The sequence below is a fragment of the Nymphalis io genome, chromosome 11, assembly GCF_905147045.1.
Source record: "Nymphalis io chromosome 11, ilAglIoxx1.1, whole genome shotgun sequence".
Taxonomy (NCBI): Eukaryota; Metazoa; Arthropoda; class Insecta; order Lepidoptera; family Nymphalidae; genus Nymphalis; species Nymphalis io.
The window spans coordinates 8,850,349-8,876,349 of record NC_065898.1 but is presented as its reverse complement, the minus strand read 5'-3'; the positions used below and the strand labels follow the sequence as shown (position 1 = coordinate 8,876,349).

At 30.0% G+C, this 26,001-nt stretch overlaps 1 protein-coding gene across 1 annotated transcript; it reads right to left on the bottom strand.

Moving 5' to 3' along the window:
• Nucleotides 1-7,608: 7,608 nt before the first annotated feature.
• LOC126771971 (protein insensitive-like) lies at nucleotides 7,609-22,052 on the bottom strand. Its single transcript, XM_050492170.1, has 5 exons — nucleotides 21,967-22,052; nucleotides 9,619-9,864; nucleotides 8,745-8,857; nucleotides 7,954-8,097; nucleotides 7,609-7,767 (listed from the first exon to the last, which is right to left on the bottom strand). Exons 2-5 carry the CDS (start codon nucleotides 9,814-9,816, stop codon nucleotides 7,629-7,631), a joined length of 594 nt encoding a protein of 197 aa, XP_050348127.1. The 5' UTR covers nucleotides 9,817-9,864; nucleotides 21,967-22,052; the 3' UTR covers nucleotides 7,609-7,628.
• Nucleotides 22,053-26,001: the final 3,949 nt, after the last annotated feature.

Genomic DNA, 26,001 nt, shown 5'->3' with positions numbered 1-26,001 from the left:
AGTAATTAAGCAAATGACAAAATATGTTTTTGTAGTCCGGAGACTAAGTGTTAATAAAATTACAGGAGCTCCATTACGACGAAATGTTCGGACGAAGCAAAGTTATATAGAAATCGTCAACGGTTTAGAAAAAAGCACGAACAACAAAACCGATAGGACGTCCCATTGTTTGAAATTAAGGAGACAAAGATCTAATATCAGTTTGTACCATTTATTAATTAATTAAAAATATGTAATTACTTTTAAATAAAGTATAAAATATATTAATAGCTTTTTTTGGACAAAATAATGAATCAAGTACAAATTTAAATGTCATAACCAAAAAACCGGGGTTAACTGTAGCTATATATATGAAAATAAAGCATAACGGTATCCGAGCCGAGAGAATTAAAATAATCGATTCAAACAGAACTTTCGTGTCATATAAACTTCATTCATTGGGTATTTATTTAGTGATTAGTGATTTTAGTATCGTCTATTATAAGTTAATTATCATAAAACTAAATCGATTTTAAATTATTTTCAAATTAAGCTTTTATAATTGTCCCAATGCGTAACTCTAGTACAGGTACGATACGAATAAAATAATACCTTTACAATTTTACCTTTATTTTTACAATACGTTTGCCCTCCATAGATTGAAGACATATTTGAGGCTGCAACAATGTTGGTTAAGATTTGCTTCTAGTAGGTAACCCTGTTATGAAGTTCGATGTAATAATCAGTAAGTTACAATAATAATCAATGAATCGGTAATATAAAGTTATAGTCAGACAATCATCACTGTATAAATACAATTATGGTTGTCTGACTATGCATTTCCTTCTTTTACATAGGACTTCTATGGAAAAGAAGGAAATTTATTTTCTATTATCCATTTTTTATACTTCGTCACTAGATGGCGTTGCAAAACATCGCATTTTATGCCATTCAAAAGAAGGCTAAATGACTGCCAAGATTTGGTAGCATTATATTTGAATTTATAAAAATACTTCCAATCATAAATACTATTAAAAAAACTATATAACGCAGTAAAAATCAATTGGGAACTAGAAACTGCGAGAAACTGTAATAAGAGCAAGAATTAAGATGGAAATGGCATAAAACAGAACAAAAAAACATTAACGATCAAAAGTTTGTCATAAGCCTGCGAATATATCCTCCAAATATAAAAAGAAAAAACTACTAAGTTAGTAGGATCATGATAATGAAAGTTGCGATCGTATACTATTACTATTTGCTTTTTTATTAATAAACAAATTTTATATTTACAATTTTGTTTTATTTACACAATAAATAAAATGAAATTACATTATTTAAGGAATATAAAATGAAAATAAAAAGATGCTTAATTATGTTCTTCATCCTAATAATTACGAAATTTACCCCCCGCCGCGCCGTCAAATTTTTTAACTGGAATTTGTTTTTCGTATTAATTGAGATTTTGGCCCGCTTTGCTATCTGGCACGTTTGCTCCTTTCACTCTACCCCAACCCCAGGACCGTTCATTATTTTTAGTAAAATACGGGAGGCTATATCTACTGGCCATGTAAAAAGTGTCAACTATTATATCTTAACCGGTGACACCTGAGGATCACACTTCACATTGAAGTACTACTTATTAGCCTATTCCAACATTTATATACATATATTAAGTATTACTCCTTCCATTACATCTACCGATAGCCTATTCTAATCACTAGAGGAGTAAACCCAAATAAAAAACAAATAAACCCAGATAAGACACCGACCATTGGTCACCGATATCAATTGACGCGATAACATTGGTCGACATCTTGAATAATCTATGATATTCACTATGGAAAATAAATGTTTTAGACAGAGATAGAATAATCAAATCTTTTGTCCCTTATCGCGTAACTAGTTTTATCAAGGTCGGATACTCAAGTATGAAACAAACTTGACAGTAGGTGCGTTCATTGTGTTTATTGTTCAATTTTTGCTTATAATTACTGCGCGTCCGTGGTATCCACCATGCACTGTACTATCATCTGCATAGCAATGTATGTTCCCAAGGGAGAAACCCAACTCTGAAATTTTTTTGAAGGATAGCGCAATTGGTCGGCTAGCTTCGACAACTTGATGTATATAGCTTTCTGAAACGTATTGTGGTAGTTTTTCCGATTTGTATAATATTGATAAGCAATCTGCAATGTTTTCTTTTCCGGGTTTATAAACTACTTTGAATCTATACGCTTGAAGGCGTAATAACCATCTTTCTATTCTTGCACATGGTTTGGATTTAGGGCCAAATATAACCTCTAGTGGTTTATGATCCGTCACTAGCTCACTCTTTCCCAAATAAAAATACATAAAAATGTTCGACTGGTCTGGGCAAGACCAAAGCTAAGGCTTCTTTTTTGTTTGACAATATCTTCTCTCGCAATCAGTTAAAGTCCGATGACCATATGCTATAATTCGTGGTCCGTGATCGTTAATTTGAACTAATAGCAGATCCCAGTCTTACTGGACTGGCATCTGCTATGACTACAGTTCGGTCATTGACGTCATAATATCCTAAGGTGGAAATGTCGGACAATGCCATTTTTAGTTTGTTAAACGCATATTCCTGTTTGGTCCACCATAAAGTGGTGATTTCTGTGGTTTTATTTTGTTTGTTTCTCAGTAGCATTTTCAGAGGTTCCGTAGTTGTCGCCAAGTTTGGAATCCATTTACCAACGTAGTTTATTAATCCCAAGAAGCTCTGAAGCTCACCTGTGTTCATTCTCCATTGAACATATATATATATAGTTGATATATATTTGTCTAAAGGTTTAACTCCTTTGTAGGACAGTTCATGTCCTAGAAATTGTACGTTTTGTTCTCTGAAGACACATTTGTCTTTTCTAAGAACCACATTATTTTGTCTGAGAGTCTCCATAACTTTCTATAATCTTTCCATATACATATATGTCATCAACGAAATTAATTACACCTTCACACCTTAATAATATTCGTTCTAAGGTCTTTTGAAAAATTTCCGGAGCACTCGAGATCCCAAACATTAGTCGCTTATATCTAAAAAGACCTTTAGTTGTTATGAAGGCAGTTATATGTCTAGAAGTAGGATGGAGTCCAATTTGATGAAAAGCGTCTTTAATGTCCAGTTTTGAAAAGTATTTTGCATTTTTCATTTTCGGAAGCAGTTTGTCCATAGTGGGTAATGGATGATTTTCACGTAATATGGTTTTAGTAGCCCGTCTCATGTCTACGCAAAGCCTAATTTCTCCAGTGGTTTTGAAGACCGGCACTATTGGAGATACCCATCTCGAAGACCTTTGAACCTCTTCAATAATGTCTCTCTCTATGAGTTCCTGAATTTTCCTCTCAACCTTTTCTTCAAGTGGTATAGGTATCCTCCTTAATGGTTGAGACAGCACAGCCTGAAGAGTATTCGCTTCGGCTATTATGTTTGTTAATGAGAATGTATCTCCATTTTGTAGTATTTTCTTCCTGAGCTCTTTTGAGGAACATTTTTCGGTTATTTGATCAATTATTTGGTCTTCTTTATCTTTAAACTGACACTTATCGGCTTGTTTTCTCAGCCGTACCAAAAAAATTTCAAATTTCTCATTTGTTTCCTGCTTTATTAATCGGAAAATATGACCTTACTTTGTTTCGGTAGAAAGAATGTATCAAGTTTAGCTATAGCCACTTCAAAAACATCAACTCCATCATCTGGTGACAAATTTGCTCCTGGTATGTTATAAAATATTTCTTGTAGCTCAATTCCTCCAAAATGTAGTAAAGACGCTCGTTTCTTTTCATTCGTCTCGATACCAGCAGCATCGAGATAAAAAAGCAGTGCCCTCTTCCAGCGCTCCCATCTTGCCCCTACCGAAGTAGGCTCTCCTTCACAATCAAATTTATCCAATGTTAATTGAGAGCTCATCATTTAGAACCTGAAACTGATAAATGTATTTTAACTATAATTGTTAACTATGTTTGACGTCTGATGATATGTCAACTTATTGACCGTGGCTATATACCACTGTTTATTAATACTACTGCATATTAACTTTGTCATTCTTTCATGACTGTCAATTTAATGACCAGTAGCTATAATACTGCTTATTAATTTTGTCATTCATGCATGACTGTCAATTTAATGACCACTAGTTATACTACTGCATATTAATTTTGTCATTCTCGCATGACTGTCAATTTAATGACCAGTAGCTATACTACTGCTTACTATTGCCTTTACTTACGTACTCACTAGGTTTAATTCCGAATTAAAAGGTACCTTCTTCCTTTTTTGTAAGAAAAAAAAGTTTAAATCCTCGTCGCCAATGTATAATACGTTGTTCTTGTATAGTGACGTAATAGTGCTTCCATCCACGGTCCAACAACGACTGACCTCTCTGCTCGGGTCGGTATTTATAGTATCGTTGCCATGGTAACGGAGACAAACGAATGAGCTTGTGGGGTAGTTTATTAATACTGACATACACACATATTATACACGTATAATAACTCAACATTCATATTATTATTACATTATTTTATGATGTCAAAAAAGTATGTTAATTTACGTTTTGACGTAATTTAATTTACCAAAATAAACGTATCTACCTACATGTAAGAAAACGTAGCAACCCTCTTCAAAGACAACATGAGTAGTTGTATTGTGTATGAAGATTACTGGGTTAAATATGTGGATAATAATAATAAGGAATCGATAGGTATCCGATTGGTAAGATAAGTTTTCATTCAATTACAAAATCTTAATTTTATTTAATAATGTTTAAAACCTCCTAACCCTGTTTTAAGATTATCTCCTTAAACTAACAAAAGCGATTGAAGATGAAAAAAATATATTTTAGAAATAGTAACATTTTACAACTTTAATACATTTTATTCAAGATATTAGGATTTTAAAGACTTCTTATTGTCCAGAAAATGTATAAGATAAGTCTAAAATAATACAGCAGTAAAGTGCTTAAACATTAATTGTTTCAAAGATAATCAATAACTTAGTCCTATTTTTTATGATCCCTTTTAGGGTACTGGACAAAGAAAGAAGATAGGAAACCTGAAGGCTAAAAAAGATTATTTTTTATAAATGCAAGTTCTTGGTACCTTAAGCCGCTGTGAAACAAAATTTCATTCAATATGAAACAAAAGAAAATAACAGAAAGGAGCCGAAAGTAAAGCCAGCTTATTTACCTGATTTCAAAACAATGGGATCGTCTGCTGGTTAAAAAACAGCCCCTCGAGCGAGTTGATTTTTTAATCGGGTTGCAAATTTTCGTCCATCTACGTTGAGTGATAGCGTATGTCAGCGACTCGCCAGAATTGTCCCCAGGATCCATAATAATGAGACAATATAATATAAATGAATTTAATTATATTTTTGATCAACTACTCAGTACAACAATCGTCAAAAGAATGCCAGCCGCCAGCAAATCCTTACTTTTTAAATAACTAAATTACGACATGTTTATTTTTAGCAATAATATACCATATGTACTTTATTACAAATATAATTAATATTAACGTTTTATAATTATAAAAACAATATTAAATTATTTTTATCTTAATTAAAAGTCGAAATATATTTCAATTAGCTTAATTATTTATTACTCACTATAATAAAAACATGCACCGGAAATATCGAGTTTACACAGTCGTGACAAAAATAAATCATATTTACATTTCAAAATTATTAAAACAATATTAGATAATCATAAAACATACCCAAAATATCTATTAAATCTTATTTAATTTAATTCGTTACTTATAATAATCTGTAAGGAAATCATAGTGTTAACACCGTAAGTACAAAATGTTAGTGACTTGCTTAATTCATTGATCATACCAAAATTATTTTAATGAGAAAGTTCTTTAAATTATGAATTATAATTTATTATTCCACTTTTTACTCACTTTATAGCAAAAAGTTGTTAATAATATTTCCTGTGTTGTTTAAGTTCTGAATTAGATAGCGCTTTACAAATATATATAAAAATTTGGTTTAATTTATTACTTACAATGAAACCAGATGGCAGCACGGTCCAGCGCCCATATAACTATATATGTACATAACATTACCTATCTAGGTTCAAGTGACATTCTTGCAAGAGTAACTGAGACACTAAATTGGCAATATCGGTGAGAATTTATTTATTTATATAGTGTTTAATGTTATTTAAAATATTATTTATTTATTTAAGCATCTTGAAAATAGCTAAGGAGATCCTCAACTATTTCCTCATATTATTTTATATTTTATTTTTTACTTTCATATGTATTTAGGACAGACCTAAAATGTTTGGTTTATTATAAAATTAATAACTGTTTGCGCCGCTCGAACTGACTGAACGCGACGCCGCTGTAAAACGATTATTTGTAAAATCAGCCGCGCATCGTCGGTAGTGGGGAATTAAGCGCGGGAGTAAGACGTGTTTCAAGAAGTCAGCAAGTTGAGTTGTTTTGGTTGAAGAAGTGAAGCCAATTGAAGCGAAGATTATTATATGAATATAAAATAGCTCTTTTAAGAGCTTGACATTACCTCATACTACGTCATTGCATGCTGCTTCTTGTTTCAAATAAACAGTTCTTTTCAGAACTATTCATTGTTTCAAACGATGACGTTGTATAATGAGGCATGCGTGGCGTGTGTATTCTTGTTGCTATGCGTACTGCTACACCTATATTGATTCGATTTCAAAGTTCCGTTATCCTTTCCGTAGAAAACCTTTTCGCCTCGCAAATTTTATATGTACTCATGCGAGATGACTTAATATTTATTTATATAATTTGTATTTATTATAAAGCAAACAAATTTATTTAAATTAGATGTTATATTAGTGATTTACTAGACCGTGAAAAGATTTAATTCACTATTTTTAAATATAGAAATATGTACAGGGATTAAAAAAGAGTGGTAAGTAATGAGACAGAAAAAAAATTAATGGAATTTTTTTTGCAAATTATTTGAAAAATAGACTAAAATGTAATGGGAACTCTAGCTGAACAGACTTACAGTATTCTCTCCATTATGTTATGTGGGTTATCGTACCTACATAACATAAACTAATCACGAATGTATCAGCTATGCCGCCCGCTTAAATATTTTTTTTTAATAAAAAATGTTTACGTTCAAATTTCTTAATTGATTTTATGAAAATATTATATTAAACATGTATTTTTTCAGACAAAATATTATTACTAAATAATGAAATTTGTATATTTGGACTCAATCAGTTATATTATTTAGTACAACTTTAATATACTTACTAGATTAAAAAGATACAGATAGTAATATTAAGAGTTTAGCCGCAAAACCTTATATTTTATGCCTGGAAAGGACAAATGAAAAGAATGGTATTTTGAATAGCTGCTGACAATTGCTATCGGAAGCTTATTTTAACTATAACCTAAACAAAATCGAATCGATAAACAGTAATCGATATAGTTTGTCGATAGTCGATTACTGTTTCTTGTGTTTCTTAGATTTTATTAAGAAATAATTGATTCATTATTTGGTCAAAAAAAAAAGCTATAAAATATATTTTATTTAATAGTAATTACATATTTTCAATTGAATAATATATAATTGAATAAATGGTAAAAATTGATTTTAGATCTTTGTCTCCTTAATCTCAAACAGTGGTGGATTCGCCCGATGTCGCAGAAGATGGCGGGACGTTCTCTCGGTTTTGTTGTTCGCGCTTTTTTCTAAACCGTTGACGATTTCTATATAACTTTGCTTCGTCCGAACATTTCGTCGTAATGGAGCTCCTGTAATTTTATTAACACTTAGTCTCCGGACTACAAAAACATATTTTGTCATTTGCTTAATTACTGTTAATAATTAGTTTTATGTTATCTGATTTTTTGTTAGATGTTATAATACAAAAAATATTCCAATTTCTTAATAAAAGTTAAAAGGTACGAAATTTATGGGATTAAAATATGAATACCAACCTAACAATCCTTTTAGAAACATTGCACCTTTCAGCGACGGTGTTGACAATATCGTCTACTAATTTGGGGTCCAATTGCTTTTTCGGTGGTTTATTCGCAAACGCTGGTGACTGCTTTCCAGTTAAGGAATGAGTAGCTAGAATTCTAAAAAGGTTTATTTTTAATTTAATCATTTTTATTAATATTTTCAAAGATACTTAACGTATTAAGACATAGTCCTTTATTTTAACATTTGGTGTCGCAGATTTCAGTTTTAGGCAAGTGACTCTAATAGTATCCTACATCTTGAATATTTAAACGTGTATAAGAATCAACTTCGTTTATTAGGTACATTTTTTAAATTAATGTATAATCTGTTTCGAATAATGTTTTTACATCTCAAAGTACATTTATTTATTCTGTAGATAGGTAATCGCAAATCGACGATCGATTTAAGTATTGTCTCAAATCGTTATATTTTTCCCCGTATAGGATCGGATTAAAAAAACTGTACATTGCTAGTTTGTCAGTCATTGTCTACCCTGGGACGTCGGGATCAGCAGCGGATTAAACGAACTTGACCACCGAGGCAATTCGTTTACGCACCATATTTTATTAGGCTTAATCTAAATGGAAAATGCTTTCAAATATTAATCTCGGTTATTTATACGTTATTAATTAATCTATATATTTTTTTAAATATATTTTAATTTCACTAAAAATAATTAAAACGGAGCATAATACAAGGACAATGTAAGAAATAATGCATTTGATTAATTTCTGTTTAAATGTTAACCGGAATTAGTAATTACCTTCTAGGAAAGACGGCTAGCAACAATCGTCTCGTCGCTGAGGTGTGGGAAGTCCAATCGATTTCTGTCATTAGTCTGGCAGGCACGGTGACATTGCCGTTTCCAATTGAAACCTACGAATTAAAAATACTTTAATAATTATATTGATTTCACTGTCGGTATAAGTAGGTAGTTGTTAATTTTTTTCATTATTCACTTATTTATGTTAGAATTTATATTTATCAATAATGGCTTTTATTTATTGATTGATCTTTTCCCTATAAACAGGTGATTAAGGTATTATATAGTCAGCACCTCATTACAGCGCCACATACAATATAATAATTTATTATATTGTATGTGGCGTGTGTCTTTAAAATAATCGAATATAATAATTTATTAAATATTTTGTATCGTAATTCATAATAAAAAATAACTTTAGTCTAATGCAATTTGTTTTTATTTAATAATTTTGAAATCAAATTAGGACCATAGAAATTCTATAATTCAGTTGATTATGAGTCCTATGTAATATAAATATGTTTGCAGCCTTTAAGTTGTGGAAGCACATATATAAAGATCCCGGATGGACCAATAATAATGTTGCTGGATTTTTTTAAAGAAATTGTCAGTAGCAGCTCGGACTTCCGAAGTTAGCAGTTTTAACACCCTTGCCTCGGAAAGCACAAAGACTTTAGATCTAATTTACTTTCAGTAAATTACTTTTACCCATTGGACGCCAGTGAAGGAATAGAGAGATACATTATATATTCTGTGCTAATGTTAAAGTCGATTTGGATCATTAGGTCAAGTTTACGTCAAACTTTAGAGGTAATTAAATTTTATATACTTAACTACTTATGTATACACATGAATAATATATAAACATACAAACCATATCAACATTGTTAACTGACAATGGCAAACATGCGTTAGTAGTCTGCGCTGATACTCTACGTATTTTTAAGCCACCAGCCATCTCATCCATTTCGAGCTCAACACTTGACGTATTTTGAAGAACAACGGTCGGTTCTTCTACTGCTAAAATCTCTTCATTCTCATCTAGTCCTCGATCTTCAGATGTCCTATCCATTATTGATCGACTTTCATTTATTTCAACATTAGATAACAAGACTAGGACCTGCTGGTAGAAGCGTTTTAATGCCGTTTCCAGTTCTTCTAAATTGACACTTGAAGGATAATCGAGAACAGGATCGGTCTGCGTTCCTTGATCGAATGTCAGTTTAAGATTCTGAACGTTCCTCTGATTTGCGGCTGAAAAATAAAAGAAAATCTTGTTATTTATGACTTAAATGGCTAAGAGTAAACTTATTATGACTGGCTTAATAGAACATTCAGCATTGCATTGCTTCTTTCCTATTTTTGATTTTCTATTGTCAAAAGGGAATACGTTATATACAGGAGAAGGTAACCCAAAACTTATATACCACTTTTAATCGTAACCTATTGAAATAATTGTAAATGTTTGAATCAGTGCTGTAACTCGGCGGCCGACCAATCATCGTCAGTTGGCTGACTCGCCTAGCGTTGAAAGTTTTCAAGGTAAAACAAAAAACTTTTTAATTTAATTTAATCGTATATTTCGAACACTTAGTCTTTTACTATATCTATACCTATACCTATATATATATAATAAAATGTAACTGATCACTGTCTGTACATGGAAGATATTTGAGTAAAACTATTATCGTGGGCCTTAAGGTTTACGTGTTCTTTCCCGACGAGCTCACTTTTTACACACAATCAATGCATGACAAAATAATATTGTTCACGATTTCGCAGAAGATTATTGTTTTTATAATTATTTAAGCACATCTGTTATTTGTCGATTATTATTTTATGTGGTATACATACTTAATAGTTATACAACTTTTTGAAGAACTCAAATACTAATTAGTACCTCGGTAGGTATATATTAAACATAGGTACTCCATTTATATATTTTATATACGAGGATATAGTAAAGATTAAAAAAACCGTATTGATTAATGTGAGATTGCTTCTGTCGAAAAATAAATGCTTCAAAAATGTATACTACGACGCGATCTCGATATCGATATACGATCTTCTTACAATTTATTATATTCAAAAATATACGAGATTTTATAAGTCTTAATAACTATAAGGCTGGTCACAGTTAAATAAATTTAGGCTTAGATATATAATGACCGTTTTTACAGTTATATGATTCCCCTAAATTAAGCTAGGTGGCTCGCTTGAAAATTTTTAAATTATTTTTTACAAATTTTCGCCCGTGTATTCAAGGGAGGTATATAAGTTCTAAATATAGTATAGTTCGGTCAGTAATAGTATCGTTATAATATTCTAATAATATTTTACTTCAGTTATTAATTGATCTAAAACATTTGAGAAATGCATCGGTTGCGTAGTGTCTCATGTGTAACGAAATCTTTTGTTTGATATTTATTGGGAGACAAATGTCGGGTACTTAGGTATCCTTAGTTCAAAAGAAACCATTTTAGTTTTATCGTTACCTGCGTTGCGACGCCAATAGATATTGTTTCGACTGTTAAAATTTAAACGTTATAAATTAAAATTAATCCTTATTCAGATTTGTTATCTATCTATAATAAAAGAAGCTATCACTTACCACGTGTGTTGTAGCGAAGCTCAAGCAGCGCTTCAGCCGCCTCGATATCGGTGAACATCTTGTAAAGGGAAATGAATTGCAATTTAAAATAAATAAATATTTCTTAATAAAAGCTCACTAAGAAACAGTAAAATTATCGATTCGATTTTGTTTAGTAGTTACAGTTCAAATAAGATTCCGATAGCAATTGTCAGCAGTTATTCAAGGTACCGTGATTTTAAATTGTCCATTTCAGGTATAAAATATAAGGTACATGTTTTATGCATTACTTTGTATAACAAGGCAACCTCAATAAACCTATTGTTTATTTTCCTTATCCTTTTGGATGCTCTTTTCTAGAACGAATGTTTCTACTTGTATCTTTTTAAACTAGAAGGTATTATACTAAAGTTGTACTAAGTAATATAACCGATTAAGTCCAAATAAAGTTAAATGAAATCATTTTTTGAAATGTTTGTTAACCCTTATTATACAAATTTCATTATTTAGTAATTATATTTTGTCTGAAAAAATACATGTTTAATACAATATTTTTATTAAATCTACTAACAATAAATTTGAACGCAAACATTTATTAATTAAACAACTAAATTTAAGCGGGTGGCCTAGCCTATAAGGTCATGATTATTTTATGTTATGTGGGTAATTGGAATGCCGGAGAGACTTCATCTAGTTCCCATTAAATTTTAAAGTCTATTTTTTAAATCATTTGCAAAATAAAATTAAAAATAATGAGGTCTCATTGCATACCACTTTTTTTCTCCCTGGACACATTTCTATATTTAAAAATAGTGAATTAAATCTTTTCATCATCTAGTAAATCACTAATAAACAATAAAAATTAAATATTTGTTCGTTTCATAATAAATACAAATTATATAAATGAATATTAAATCATCTCGCATGAGTATATATAAAACTTGCGAGGCGAAAAGGTTTTCTACGGAAAGGACAACGGAACCTTAAAATCGAATCAATATAGGTTTATCATGTTTTTATAGAAAATTGGCAACAGTTTTTTATATTAAATGAGTTTTGGATTTTTTTACATTTGTCTTCTCAAAATCCACTACGGCATTTTGATTAAGCAAAAACAGTTATTAATTTTAATGTATCCAAACATTTTAGATCTGACCTAAATACATATGAAAGTAAAAAATAAAATAATATATGAAAATAGTTAAGGGTCTCCTTAGCTATTTTCGAGATTAAACACTACATAAATCAATATATATACTCACTGATATTGCCAATAAAGGTGGTCACTTTACAATATCACAACGTCAACGTCAACGTCTGACTCAAGACTGACGAAAATTTGCAACTCGAGTCGAGGGGCTGTTTCTTAACCATCACACGACTCCCATTGTTTCATAATCAGGTACCTAAACTGGCTGTAGTTTCGGCTCCTTTCTGTTATCTTCTTTTGTTTAATATTGAATAAAATTTTGTTTTACAGTGGATTAAGCTACCAAGAAATTTGCATTTATAAAATAATGTTTTATAGCCTTCAGGTAATTTCCTATCTACTTTCATTGTCCAGTACCCTAAAAGGGATCATAAAAATTACGACTATAGTTACTTATTGTCTTTGAAACAATTAATGTTTAAGCGCTTTACTGCTCTATTATTTTAGAGTTATCTTATACATTTTCTCGACAATTAGAAATCTTTAAAATTCTAATATTATGAATAAAATTTATTAAAGTTGTAAAATGTTACTATTTATAAAATATATTTTCTTCATCTTCAATCGCTTTTGTTATCTTAAGGAGATAATCTTAAAACGGGGTTAGGAGGCTTTAGACATTATTAGACAACATTAAGAATTTTGTAATTGAATAAAGACTTATTTCTTACCAATCGAATTATTTTTTTATAAAATGGAACCTTACACATATTTCTCTGTCTCTCGATCTAGGCTTTACATATAAGTTTTTTTTTTTTTTATTTTAACACAAAGATATTTATTAAAATACTGACACGCACTAAGCTAATGATCCAAATAGACTAACATTAATTACGATACAAAATATTTAATAAATTATTATACTCGATTATTTGTAGACAGCGATTTTATTTATTCTATGGTCTATATTGTGCGTGGCGCTGTAATGTGGTGCTGACAATATAATACCTTAATCACCTACTTATATGGAAAAAATCAATCAATAAATAAAAGCCATTATTGACTAATATAAATTCTAACATAAATAAGTGAATAATGAAACAAATTAATAATTACCTACTTATACTGACAATGAAATCAATATTTGTTTATAATTATAAAAAAAATATTAAATTATTTTTAATCTTAATTAAAAGTCGAAATATATTTCAATTAGCTTAATTATTTCTTACTCACTATAATAAAAACATGCACCGGAAATATCGAGTTTACACAGTCGCGACAAAAATAAATCATATTTACATTTCAAAATTATTAAAACAATATTAGATAATCATAAAACATACCCAAAATATCTATTAAATCTTATTTAATTTAATTCGTTACTTATAATAATAATCTGTAAGGAAATCATAATGTTAACACCGTAAGTACAAAATGTTAGTGACTTGCTTAATTCATTGATCATACCAAAATTATTTTAATGAGAAAGTTCTTTAAATTATGAATTATAATTTATTATTCCACTTTTTACTCACTTTATAGCAAAAAGTTGTTAATAATATTTCCTGTGTTGTTTAAGTTCTGAATTAGATAGCGCTTTACAAATATATATAAAAATTTGGTTTAATTTATTACTTACAATGAAACCAGATGGCAGCACGGTCCAGCGCCCATATAACTATATATGTACATAACATTACCTATCTAGGTTCAAGTGACATTCTTGCAAGAGTAACTGAGACACTAAATTGGCAATATCGGTGAGAATTTATTTATTTATATAGTGTTTAATGTTATTTAAAATATTATTTATTTATTTAAGCATCTTGAAAATAGCTAAGGAGATCCTCAACTATTTCCTCATATTATTTTATATTTTATTTTTTACTTTCATATGTATTTAGGACAGACCTAAAATGTTTGGTTCATTATAAAATTAATAACTGTTTGCGCCGCTCGAACTGACTGAACGCGACGCCGCTGTAAAACGATTATTTGTAAAATCAGCCGCGCATCGTCGGTAGTGGGGAATTAAGCGCGGGAGTAAGACGTGTTTCAAGAAGTCAGCAAGTTGAGTTGTTTTCGTTGAAGAAGTGAAGCCAATTGAAGCGAAGATTATTATATGAATATAAAATAGCTCTTTCAAGAGCTTGACATTACGTCATACTACGTCATTGCATGCTGCTTCTTGTTTCAAATAAACAGTTCTTTTCAGAACTATTCATTGTTTCAAACGATGACGTTGTATAATGAGGCATGCGTGGCGTGTGTATTCTTGTTGCTATGCGTACTGCTACACCTATATTGATTCGATTTCAAAGTTCCGTTATCCTTTCCGTAGAAAACCTTTTCGCCTCGCAAATTTTATATGTACTCATGCGAGATGATTTAATATTTATTTATATAATTTGTATTTATTATAAAACAAACGAAATGTAATGGGAACTCTAGCTGAACAGACTTACAGTATTCTCTCCGACATTATGTTATGTGGGTTATCGTACTTACATAACATAAACCAATCATGACATTATCAGCTAGGCCGCCCGCTTAAATAATTTTTTTTTAATAAAAAATGTTTACGTTCAAATTTGTTAATTGATTTTATGAAAATATTATATTAAACATGTATTTTTTCAGACAAAATATTATTACTAAATAATGAAATTTGGACTTAATCAGTTATATTATTTGGTACACCTTTAATATACTTACTAGATTAAAAAGATACAGATAGAAATATTAAGAGTTTAGCCGAAAACCATATATTTTATACCTGGAAAGGACAATTGAAAAGAATGGTATTTTAAATAGCTGCTGACAATTGCTATCGGAAGCTTATTTGAACTATAACCTAAACAAAATCGAATCGATAAACAGTAATCGATGTAGTTTGTCGATAGTCGATTACTGTTTAAAGAAATATTTATTTAATTATTTAATTACCAGTTAAAATGATTACTTCATTTGTAATATCTGATATGGACGCTGCGCAAGCCTTACTGGACCTTCATCACGGGACAAGAACTGTGGTAAGCATTTTAAGCAGCTTTATTAGCTCTACAGTAGGTAATATTTAAGATAAATATTTTTTTAAATATTCGAATTAATAATCTAATACTACATTTTTGCAGCCAGCGCCACTGCCACTTCCTAATACAAGCACCCCAAAGAGTATTCACCCAAATATTGTAATGAAAAATCTAAGAAAAATAATTTAAAATATGTCAAGAATAAACTGATGTCTGACAAAGGAACGCAAACTGACTGAGTTGAATTTACCCGAAATTAAAAAGACGTATATTATAAAAGAATTACACGCTGAAATAGAATGTCTTAAGTAAAAGCTGAAAAGAAAAAAAACGGAAACATCCTCAATTACTGTTTCATATGTAATAAACATGTAATAAATCGGGTGTTTCTAGTGATGAATATTCGGAAAACACATACCGCCGAAAATCCTACAAAAGTAAAACAAAACAAACTACTACTACTGACTTTGTTAGTAAAATATTACTTGCTTAATAATATAGTTTTTTTAATGTTAATTATTTGACATCACTAAATAACTTCTATTTATAATTATTTTTGGAGTCCTCTTGGAAACTGTGATTCAACATTTGCAAATGAACGCGATGACTTTACAAACAGTAACATGAGAGCTCGTAAAGAAGAGAAAAGAACTTTAAAACTAAGAAATACGAATTAGTCAAATAAAGAAATGGTATGGGTTTTGGCGCCTTAGTTTATTTTAAACGGAATATATTTAATAATTAATATAAACTAAATCAAGGCAAGGAAATAACTCCATAGAGCGCCTTGTCATTCAAGGCAAGGTGGATGGCACCAGACCACGTGGAAGGACGCCCATGCGATGGACCGGCCAAATAAAAACAACTGTTGGCGGTCCTTTGCATGAATGCACGAGGCTTACCACTAACAGGGACATATGGCGAAGGCTAGTGAGGAGAATAATTTTCACATCTGCGCCGAATAATTCATAATACTTCATGGCGACCACGATCGCTCTGACAAGAGTGTCACGACGAAGAAGAAGATAAACTTAATACTTTTAGGTTTTAATTGGAGACGAAAATCCATCAGTTCCAGCCAGACTTTTCAAAAACATGGACTGGACATCTTATACGAATCGCACTCGTAAATTTTTGACAGCTGTCTTTTCAAGAAAGTAGGTTTAAGTGACATTCTTGGATATGTTCACCACTTCAAAGTCGATATTCATATTATCATGGAACAATATTCTTTTCAGGGTATTGGCAACTCATTCGTTAACAGGAAAGCCTTCACCAGCTTTTCCTGACAAACCTGATATGATATTGTTTAAACTGTGGTAGAAAATTGTTCTGTACCAGAGAATGTAGTAAGGTAAAGCTTAACTAACTTTCATTAATGTAAAGATATATTGATTTTATATCAGTTTGTATTCATTTTTCTTATTTCTTGTATTTAGAACCAGCATAACCACGAAATGTGCTGACGAAAGCAAAATGTTTACAACCCGTGAACAAAATAAGAAGAAGCGCAAAATAGTTGAGAAAGAAAATATTTCTCCCTATGAATCCGATTGCTCGAATTCATCTAATTAATAGTAAACTAAAAATTAGAATTAGTTATTTGGGGTCAGGGGAACCGGGACACAAGTTTCAGGTATGTAAGATTATCAATCTAATATGTGGCTATTTTATTTGTCCAATAAATGTAGTGGGTTACAATAAATAATATTAAAGAATAATTAAGTTCTGAAAATTTAGAATACCGATTATGTTATCTAATGTTTCAGATAAAATGCAGTATCCTCTTAACGTGGATCGTGAACGTCTGGACGCTACGTAGTTCCGCCGCTGGATAGGGACTCGTAGTGCCAGTCTCAAGCCTGGAACTAGGAGGAGAGTTGGCTGCATGCAATATTGAAAACGTGTCATATCATTTTTTTAACCATATACTATTAAAATTTAATTTTTTAATTGAATAATATTTTCGCCTACCAACTGAAAATTTTCAATAAAACATAGACACGGGTGCTGTCGTTTTAATTTACTCAAACATTAATATTTACAAAACAATAAAATGAATCAAAACAACTTCATTTTTAATGTGGTAATCATTGAGTGCAGTAAAATTAAGGGTACTACTCGTAGACAGAGAAACTAAGCTTATCTGCCTGCGGTACTACTGTAGTGTGAGTGATATACTATTATAAATTGTGATATGAATATTTATATATATATATATATATATATATATATATATATATATATATATATATATAAGTTAAGTTAATATATAAGTTTAGTTATATATAAGTTAAGTTAAGTTAAGTTTTACTCCTTACATTACACCTACTTAAAGCCTCTTTTAATCACTAGAGGAGTAAAGACAAATAAACAAACTTTGACATTCAATTGACGTGATATAATTGTTTGAGATCATAGACTAGTTTCTCTGTCTACGGTTGAGATAAAAAATAATCTATGATATTCGTTATAGGTACGGGAAAAATTGCGTTTTGAATCTGTTTTTTTCATGTTTTTTTCCTTTTTTTCTATATTAAATATATTAATTAAAATTTAGTATGATAGGCCACAGCCCCACCCTATCTCAATGATAGAAAATTCTTCATATGTTATCTAATTCATTCTTAAAAAGTAAAAGAGCAAACTATCAAATAAAAGCTAAAAAGTTAAATTGAAAATATTAACATTTAACTTATTACAGATAATAAATGCCAACATTCCTTGTCCCACCTAGGGTGGTTAACAGCATAGTTGGAAAATTGAAACATTAGATACTTGACTTAGACAGAGAAACTAATAGACCAAGGGGCCGTCAAACCGCGATTGAGACAGAATTAGTATGTCAATGTGTGCGTATAATGTTGCCATAGTAACTGCATTCACAGACATTTCATTAGCTGACGCTGGCAGCACTTACGTGATAAATAATTATAGGTTATGATTAATAAACAACAGAAAATCCTATTATGTTCAGGATTTTAATGCGACATAAGGTTGCGTAATATAACATCAATAATGATCACTGATAAACTATAATTAGGGATAAAACCGTCATTCTTACGCGTGATAATACACGCCGGCAATTTGCTACTTGCTATCGCATTAACATGAAATAAAACGACAATGCACCATTGGATAATCTTCGATATGATATAAGGATGGTTTTCACTGGGTTAGAATAGTTTTCTAACATAAAAATAAGCAAAAATTGAACAATAAACACAATGAACTGATATATAAATATATGATAATACTAGTTATGCGATAAGGAACAAAAGATTTTATAATTCTATCTTTGTCTTTTGTAACGTAATTTTCGTTCTCTTTCTTGTATAAGTAAGAAGGAAATCGTCATTGCGTCTATTACTTTCTCTGTCTACGATATGAATCTATACGCCATTTTTTCGTGAATCCTTAGTGAATTTTAGTTACCTAGTAATTGTATTTATACAATGATGATTGTCTGACTATAACTTTAGATTACCGATTCATTGATTATTATTGTAACTTACCGATCATTAGATTACATCAAACTCCATAACAAGGCTACTAAGGCGTACCTACTAAAAGCAAATCTTAACCAACATTGTTGCAGCCTCAAATATGTCTCCAATCTATGGAGTGCAAATGTATTGTAAACATATAGGTAAAATTGTAAAGGTATTATTTTATTCGTAACAGTGGTAGTCGTGTAAGTCGTGCCAGTGGTACGAATTGCGACAATTTTAAAAGCTTAATTTGAAAATTAATTTAAAAAAGATTTAGTTTTATGATAACTAACTTATAATAGACGATACTAAAAATACTAAACCCTGAATAAACATCCAATGAATGTAGTTTATATGACACGAAAATTCTGTATGAATCGAATTTTTTTTTTAATTCTCTCGTCTTTACTAAAATAATAATAAATTTAATTTTTTTTTTTTGAGTTAAGTAACTAAGTACGTACGACTCTTTTTATAGAGAGAAAGTCATAAGATTAATCTATTACACTGCTTTACAATGGTTGACAGTCGCGAACGACTGACACAAAAAATGAAAACTCAGTGGTAGGTACCTAGTTGACCCTGCTACTACAAATGTTCAAATGTGTACCCTCGATCTTAGATTAAACTTTACATGTTTACATGTTTTAATTATTACAACTTTACATTGGGTTATTTCGATGCTGTTATATTTATGAGCAAAAAAAAAACTAAGATACCGTTATGCTTTATTTTCATATCTATAGTTACAGTTACCGCGGTTTGTTGGTAATGACATTTAAATTTGTACTTGATTCATTATGGTCATTGTGGTCAAAAAAAAAGCTAAAAAATATATTTTATTTAATAGTAATTACATATTTTCAATTGAATAATATATAATTGAATAAATGGTAAAAATTGATCTTAGATCTTTGTCTCCTTAATCTCAAACAGTGGTGGATTCGCCCGATGTCGCAGAAGATGGCGGGACGTTCTCTCGGTTTTGTTGTTCGCGCTTTTTTCTGTACCGTTGACGATTTCTATATAACTTTGCTTCGTCCGAACATTTTGTCGTAATTGAACTCCTGTAATTTTTTTAACACTAAGTCTCCGGACTACAAAAACATATTTTGTCATTTGCTTAATTACTTTTAATAATTAGTTTTAGGTAAAAAATTTTTTGTTAGATGGTATAATACAAATATATTCTATTTTCTTAATAAAATATCTAAACATTAAAAAGTTTAAGGGTACAAAAGTTATGGGATTAAAATATGAATACCAACCTAACAATCCTTTTAGGAACATTGCACCTTTCAGCGACGGTGTTGACAATATCGTCTACTAATTTGGGGTCCAATTGCTTTTTCGGTGGTTTATTCGCAAACGCTGGTGACTGCTTTCCAGTTAAGGAATGAGTGGCTAGAATTCTAAAAAGGTTTATTTTTAATTTAATCATTTTTATTAATATTTTCAAAGATACTTAACGTATTAAGACATAGTCCTTTATTTTAACATTTGGTGCCGCAGATTTCAGTTTGAGGCAAGTGACTCTAATAACTTCGTTTATTAGGGACATTTTTTAAATTAATGTATAATAAGGATCAGCAGCGGATTAAACGAACTTGACCACCGAGGCAATTCGTTTACGTACCATATTTTATTAGGCTTAATCTAAATGAAAAATGCTTTCAAATATTAATCTCGGTTATTATTACGTTATTAATTAAACTATATATTTTTTTAAATATATTTTAATTTTACTAAGAATAATTAAAACGGAGCATTATACAAGGACAATGTAAGAAATAATGCATTTGATTAATTTCTATTTAAATGTTAACCGGAATTAGTAATTACCTTCTAGGAAAGACGGATTGCAACAATCGTCTCGTCGCTGAGGTGTGAGAAGTCCAATCGATTTCTGCCATTAGTCTGGCAGGCACGGTGACATTGCCGTTTCCAATTGAAACCTACGAATTAAAAATACTTTAATAATTATATTGATTTCACTGTCGGTATAAGTAGGTAGTTGTTAATTTTTTTCATTATTCACTTATTTATGTTAGAATTTATATTAATCAATAATGGCTTTTATTTATTGATTGATCTTTTCCCTATAAACAGGTGATTAAGGTATTATATAGTCAGCACCTCATTACAGCGCCACATACAAAATAGACCATAGAATAAATATAATAGCTGCCTTTAAAATAATCGAGTATAATAATTTATTAAATATTTTGTATCGTAATTCATAATAAAAAATAACTTTAGTCTAATACTATTTGTTTTTATTTAAAAATTTTGAAATCAAATTAGGACCATAGAAATTTTATAATTCAGTTGATTATGAGTCCTATGTAATATAAATATGTTTGCAGCCTTTAAGTTGTGAAAGCACATATATAAAGATCCCGGATGGACCAATAATAATGTTGCTGGATTTTTTTTAAGAAATTGTCAGTAGCAGCTCGGACTTCCGAAGTTAGCAGTTTTAACAGCCTTGCCTCGGAAAGCTCGAAAGCCTTTAGATCTGCACCTGGTCTCTTTCAGTAAATTACTTTTACCCATTGGACGCCAGTGATAGAGAGATACGTTATATATTCTGTGCTAATATTAAAGTCTATTTGGATCATTAGGTCAAGTTTACGTCGAACTTTAGAGGTTAAATTTTATATACTTAACTACTTATGTATACACATGAATAATATATAAACATACAAACCATATCAACATTGTTAACCGACAATGGCAAACATGCGTTAGTAGTCTGCGCTGATACTCTACGTATTTTTAAGCCACCAGCCATCTCATCCATTTCGAGCTCAACACTTGACGTATTTTGAAGAACAATGGTCGGTTCTTCTACTGCTAAAATCTCTTCATTCTCATCTAGTCCTCGATCTTCAGATGTCCTATCCATTATTGATCGTCTTTCATTTTTTTCAAAATTAGATAATACGGCTAGGACCTGCTGGTACAAGCGTTTTAATGCCGTTTCCAGTTCTTCTAAATTGACACTTGAAGGATAATCGAGAACAGGATCGGTCTGCGTTCCTTGATCGTTCCTCTCGGGTAGATTTGGCATGGGTAATGATTGATTTGCGGCTGAAAAATAAAAGAAAATCTTGTTATTTATGACTTAAATGGCTAAGAGTAAACCTATTATGACTGGCTTAATAGAACATTCAGCATTGCATTGCTTCTTTCCTATTTTTGATTTTCTATTGTCAAAAGGGAATATGTTATATACAGGAGAAGGTAACCCAAAGCTAATAATACCACTTTTAATCGTAACCTATTGAAATAATTGTAAATGTTTGAATCAGTGCTGTAACTCGGCGGCCGACCAATCATCGTCAGTTGGCTGACTCGCCTAGCGTTGAAAGTTTTCAAGGTAAAACAAAAAACTTTTTAATTTAATTTAATCGTATATTTCGAACACTTAGTCTTTTACTATATATATATAATAAAATGTAACTGATCACTGTCTGTACATGCAAGATATTTGAGTAAAACTATTATCGTGGGCCTTAAGGTTTACGCGTTCTTTCCCGACGAGCTCACTTTTTACACACAATCAATACATGACAAAATAATATTGTTCACGATTTCGCAGAAGATTATTGTTTTTATAATTATTTAAGCACATCTGTTATTTGTCGATTATTATTTTATATGGTATACATACTTAATACTTATACAACTTTTTGAAGAACTCAAATACTAATTAGTACCTCGGTAGGTATATATTAAACATAGGTACTCCGTTTATATATTTTATATACGAGGATATAGTAAAGATTAAAAAAACCGTATTGATTAATGTGAGATTGCTTCTGTCGAAAAATAAATGCTTCAAAAATGTTTACTACGACGCGATCTCGATATACGATCTTCTTACAATTTATTATATTCATAAAATATACGAGATTTTATAAGTCTTAATAACTATAAGGCTGGTCACAGTTAAATAAATTTAGGCTTAGATATATAATGACCGTTTTTACAGTTATATGATTCCCCTAAATTAAGCTAGGTGGCTCGCTTGAAAATTTTTAAATTATTTTTTACAAATTTTCGCCCGTGTATTCAATGGAGGTATATAAGTTATAAATATAGTATAGTTCGGTCAGTAATAGTATCGTTACAATATTCTAATAATATTTTACTTCAGTTATTAATTGATCTAAAACATTTGAGAAATGCATCGGTTGCGTACTGTCTCATGTGTAACGAAATCTTTTGTTTGATATTTATTGGGAGACAAATGTTGGGTACTTAGGTATCCTTAGTTCAAAAGAAACCATTTTAGTTTTATCGTTACCTGCGTTGCGACGCCAATAGATATTGTTTCGACTGTTAAAATTTAAACGTTATAAATTAAAATTAATCCTTATTCAGATTTGTTATCTATCTATAATAAAAGAAGCTATCACTTACCACGTGTGTTGTAGCGAAGCTCAAGCAGCGCTTCAGCCGCCTCGATATCGGTGAACATCTTATAAAGGGAAATGAATTGCAATTTAAAATAAATAAATATTTCTTAATAAAAGCTCACTAAGAAACAGTAAAATTATCGATTCGTTTTTGTTTAGTAGTTACAGTTCAAATAAGATTCCGATAGCAATTGTCAGCAGTTATTCAAGGTACCGTGATTTTAAATTGTCCATTTCAGGTATAAAATATAAGGTAGATGTTTTATGCATTACTTTGTAAAAATTACGGCAACCTCAATAAACCTATTGTTTATTTTCCTTATCCTTTTGGATGCTCTTTTCTAGAACGAATGTTTCTACTTGTATCTTTTTAAACTAGAAGGTATTATACTAAAGTTGTACTAAGTAATATAACCGATTAAGTCCAAATAAAGTTAAATGAAATCATTTTTTGAAATGTTTGTTAACCCTTATTATACAAATTTCATTATTTAGTAATTATATTTTGTCTGAAAAAATACATGCTTAATACAATATTTTTATTAAATCTATTAACAATAAATTTGAACGCAAACATTTATTAATTAAACAACTAAATTTAAGCGGGTGGCCTAGCCTATAAGGTCATGATTATTTTATGTTATGTGGGTAATTGAAATGCCAGAGAGACTTCATCTAGAGTTCCCATTAAATTTTAAAGTCTATTTTTTAAATCATTTGCAAAATAAAATTAAAAATAATGAGGTCTCATTGCATACCACTTTTTTTCTCCCTGGACATATTTCTATATTTAAAAATAGTCAATTAAATCTTTTCACCATCTAGTAAATCACTAATAAACAATAAAAATTAAATATTTGTTCGTTTCATCATAAATACAAATTATATAAATGAATATTAAATCATCTCGCATGAGTATATATAAAACTTGCGAGGCGAAAAGGTTTTCAACGGAACCTTAAAATCGAATCAATATAGGTTTATCATGATTTTATAGAAAATTGGCAACAGTTTTTTATATTAAATGAGTTTTGGATTTTTTTACATTTGTCTTCTCAAAATCCACTACGGCATTTTGATTAAGCAAAAACAGTTATTAATTTTAATGCATCCAAACATTTTAGATCTGACCTAAATACATATGAAAGTAAAAAATAAAATAATATATGAAAATAGTTAAGGGTCTCCTTAGCTATTTTCGAGATTAAACACTACATAAATCAATATATATACTCACTGATATTGCCAATTAGGTGGTCACTTTACAATATCACAACGTCAACGTCAACGTCTGACTCAAGACTGACGAAAATTTGCAACTCGAGTCGAGGGGCTGTTTCTTAACCACCACACGACTCCCATTGTTTCATAATCAGTTACCTAAACTGGGTGTAGTTTCGGCTCCTTTCTGTTATCTTCTTTTGTTTAATATTGAATAAAATTTTGTTTTACAGCGGATTAAGCTACCAAGAACTTGCATTTATAAAATAATGTTTTATAGCCTTCAGGTTTCCTATCTACTTTCATTGTCCAGTACCCTAAAAGGGATCATAAAAATTACGACTATTGTTACTTATTGTCTTTGAAACAATTAATGTTTAAGCGCTTTACTGCTGTATTATTTTAGAGTTATCTTACACATTTTCTCGACAATTAGAAATCTTTAAAATTCTAATATTATGAATAAAATTTATTGAAGTTGTAAAATGTTACTATTTATAAAATATATTTTCTTCATCTTCAATCGCTTTTGTTATCTTAAGGAGATCATCTTAAAACAGGGTTAGGAGGCTTTAGACATTATTAGACAACATTAAGAATTTTGTAATTGAATAAAGACTTATTTCTTACCAATCGAATTATTTTTTTATAAAATGGAACCTTACACATATTTCTCTGTCTCTCGATCTAGACTTTACATATAAGTTTTTTTTTTTATTTTAACACAAAGATATTTATTAAAATACTGACACGCACTAAGCTCTTCGATCTTACTTCGAAAACTCTAAAGTTTGACGTAAACTTGACCTAATGATCCAAATAGACTAACATTAATTACGATACAAAATATTTAATAAATTATTATACTCGATTATTTATAGACAGCGATTCTATTTATTCTATGGTCTATATTGTGCGTGGCGCTGTAATGTGGTGCTGACAATATAATACTTTAATCACCTACTTATATGGAAAAAATCAATCAATAAATAAAAGCCATTATTGACTAATATAAATTCTAACATAAATAAGTGAATAATGAAACAAATTAATAACTACCTACTTATACTGACAATGAAATCAATATTTGTTTATAATTATAAAAAAAATATTAAATTATTTTTAATCTTAATTAAAAGTCGAAATATATTTCAATTAGCTTAATTATTTCTTACTCACTATAATAAAAACATGCACCGGAAATATCGAGTTTACACAGTCGCGACAAAAATAAATCATATTTACATTTCAAAATTATTAAAACAATATTAGATAATCATAAAACATACCCAAAATATCTATTAAATCTTATTTTATTTAATTCGTTACTTAAAATAATCTGTAAG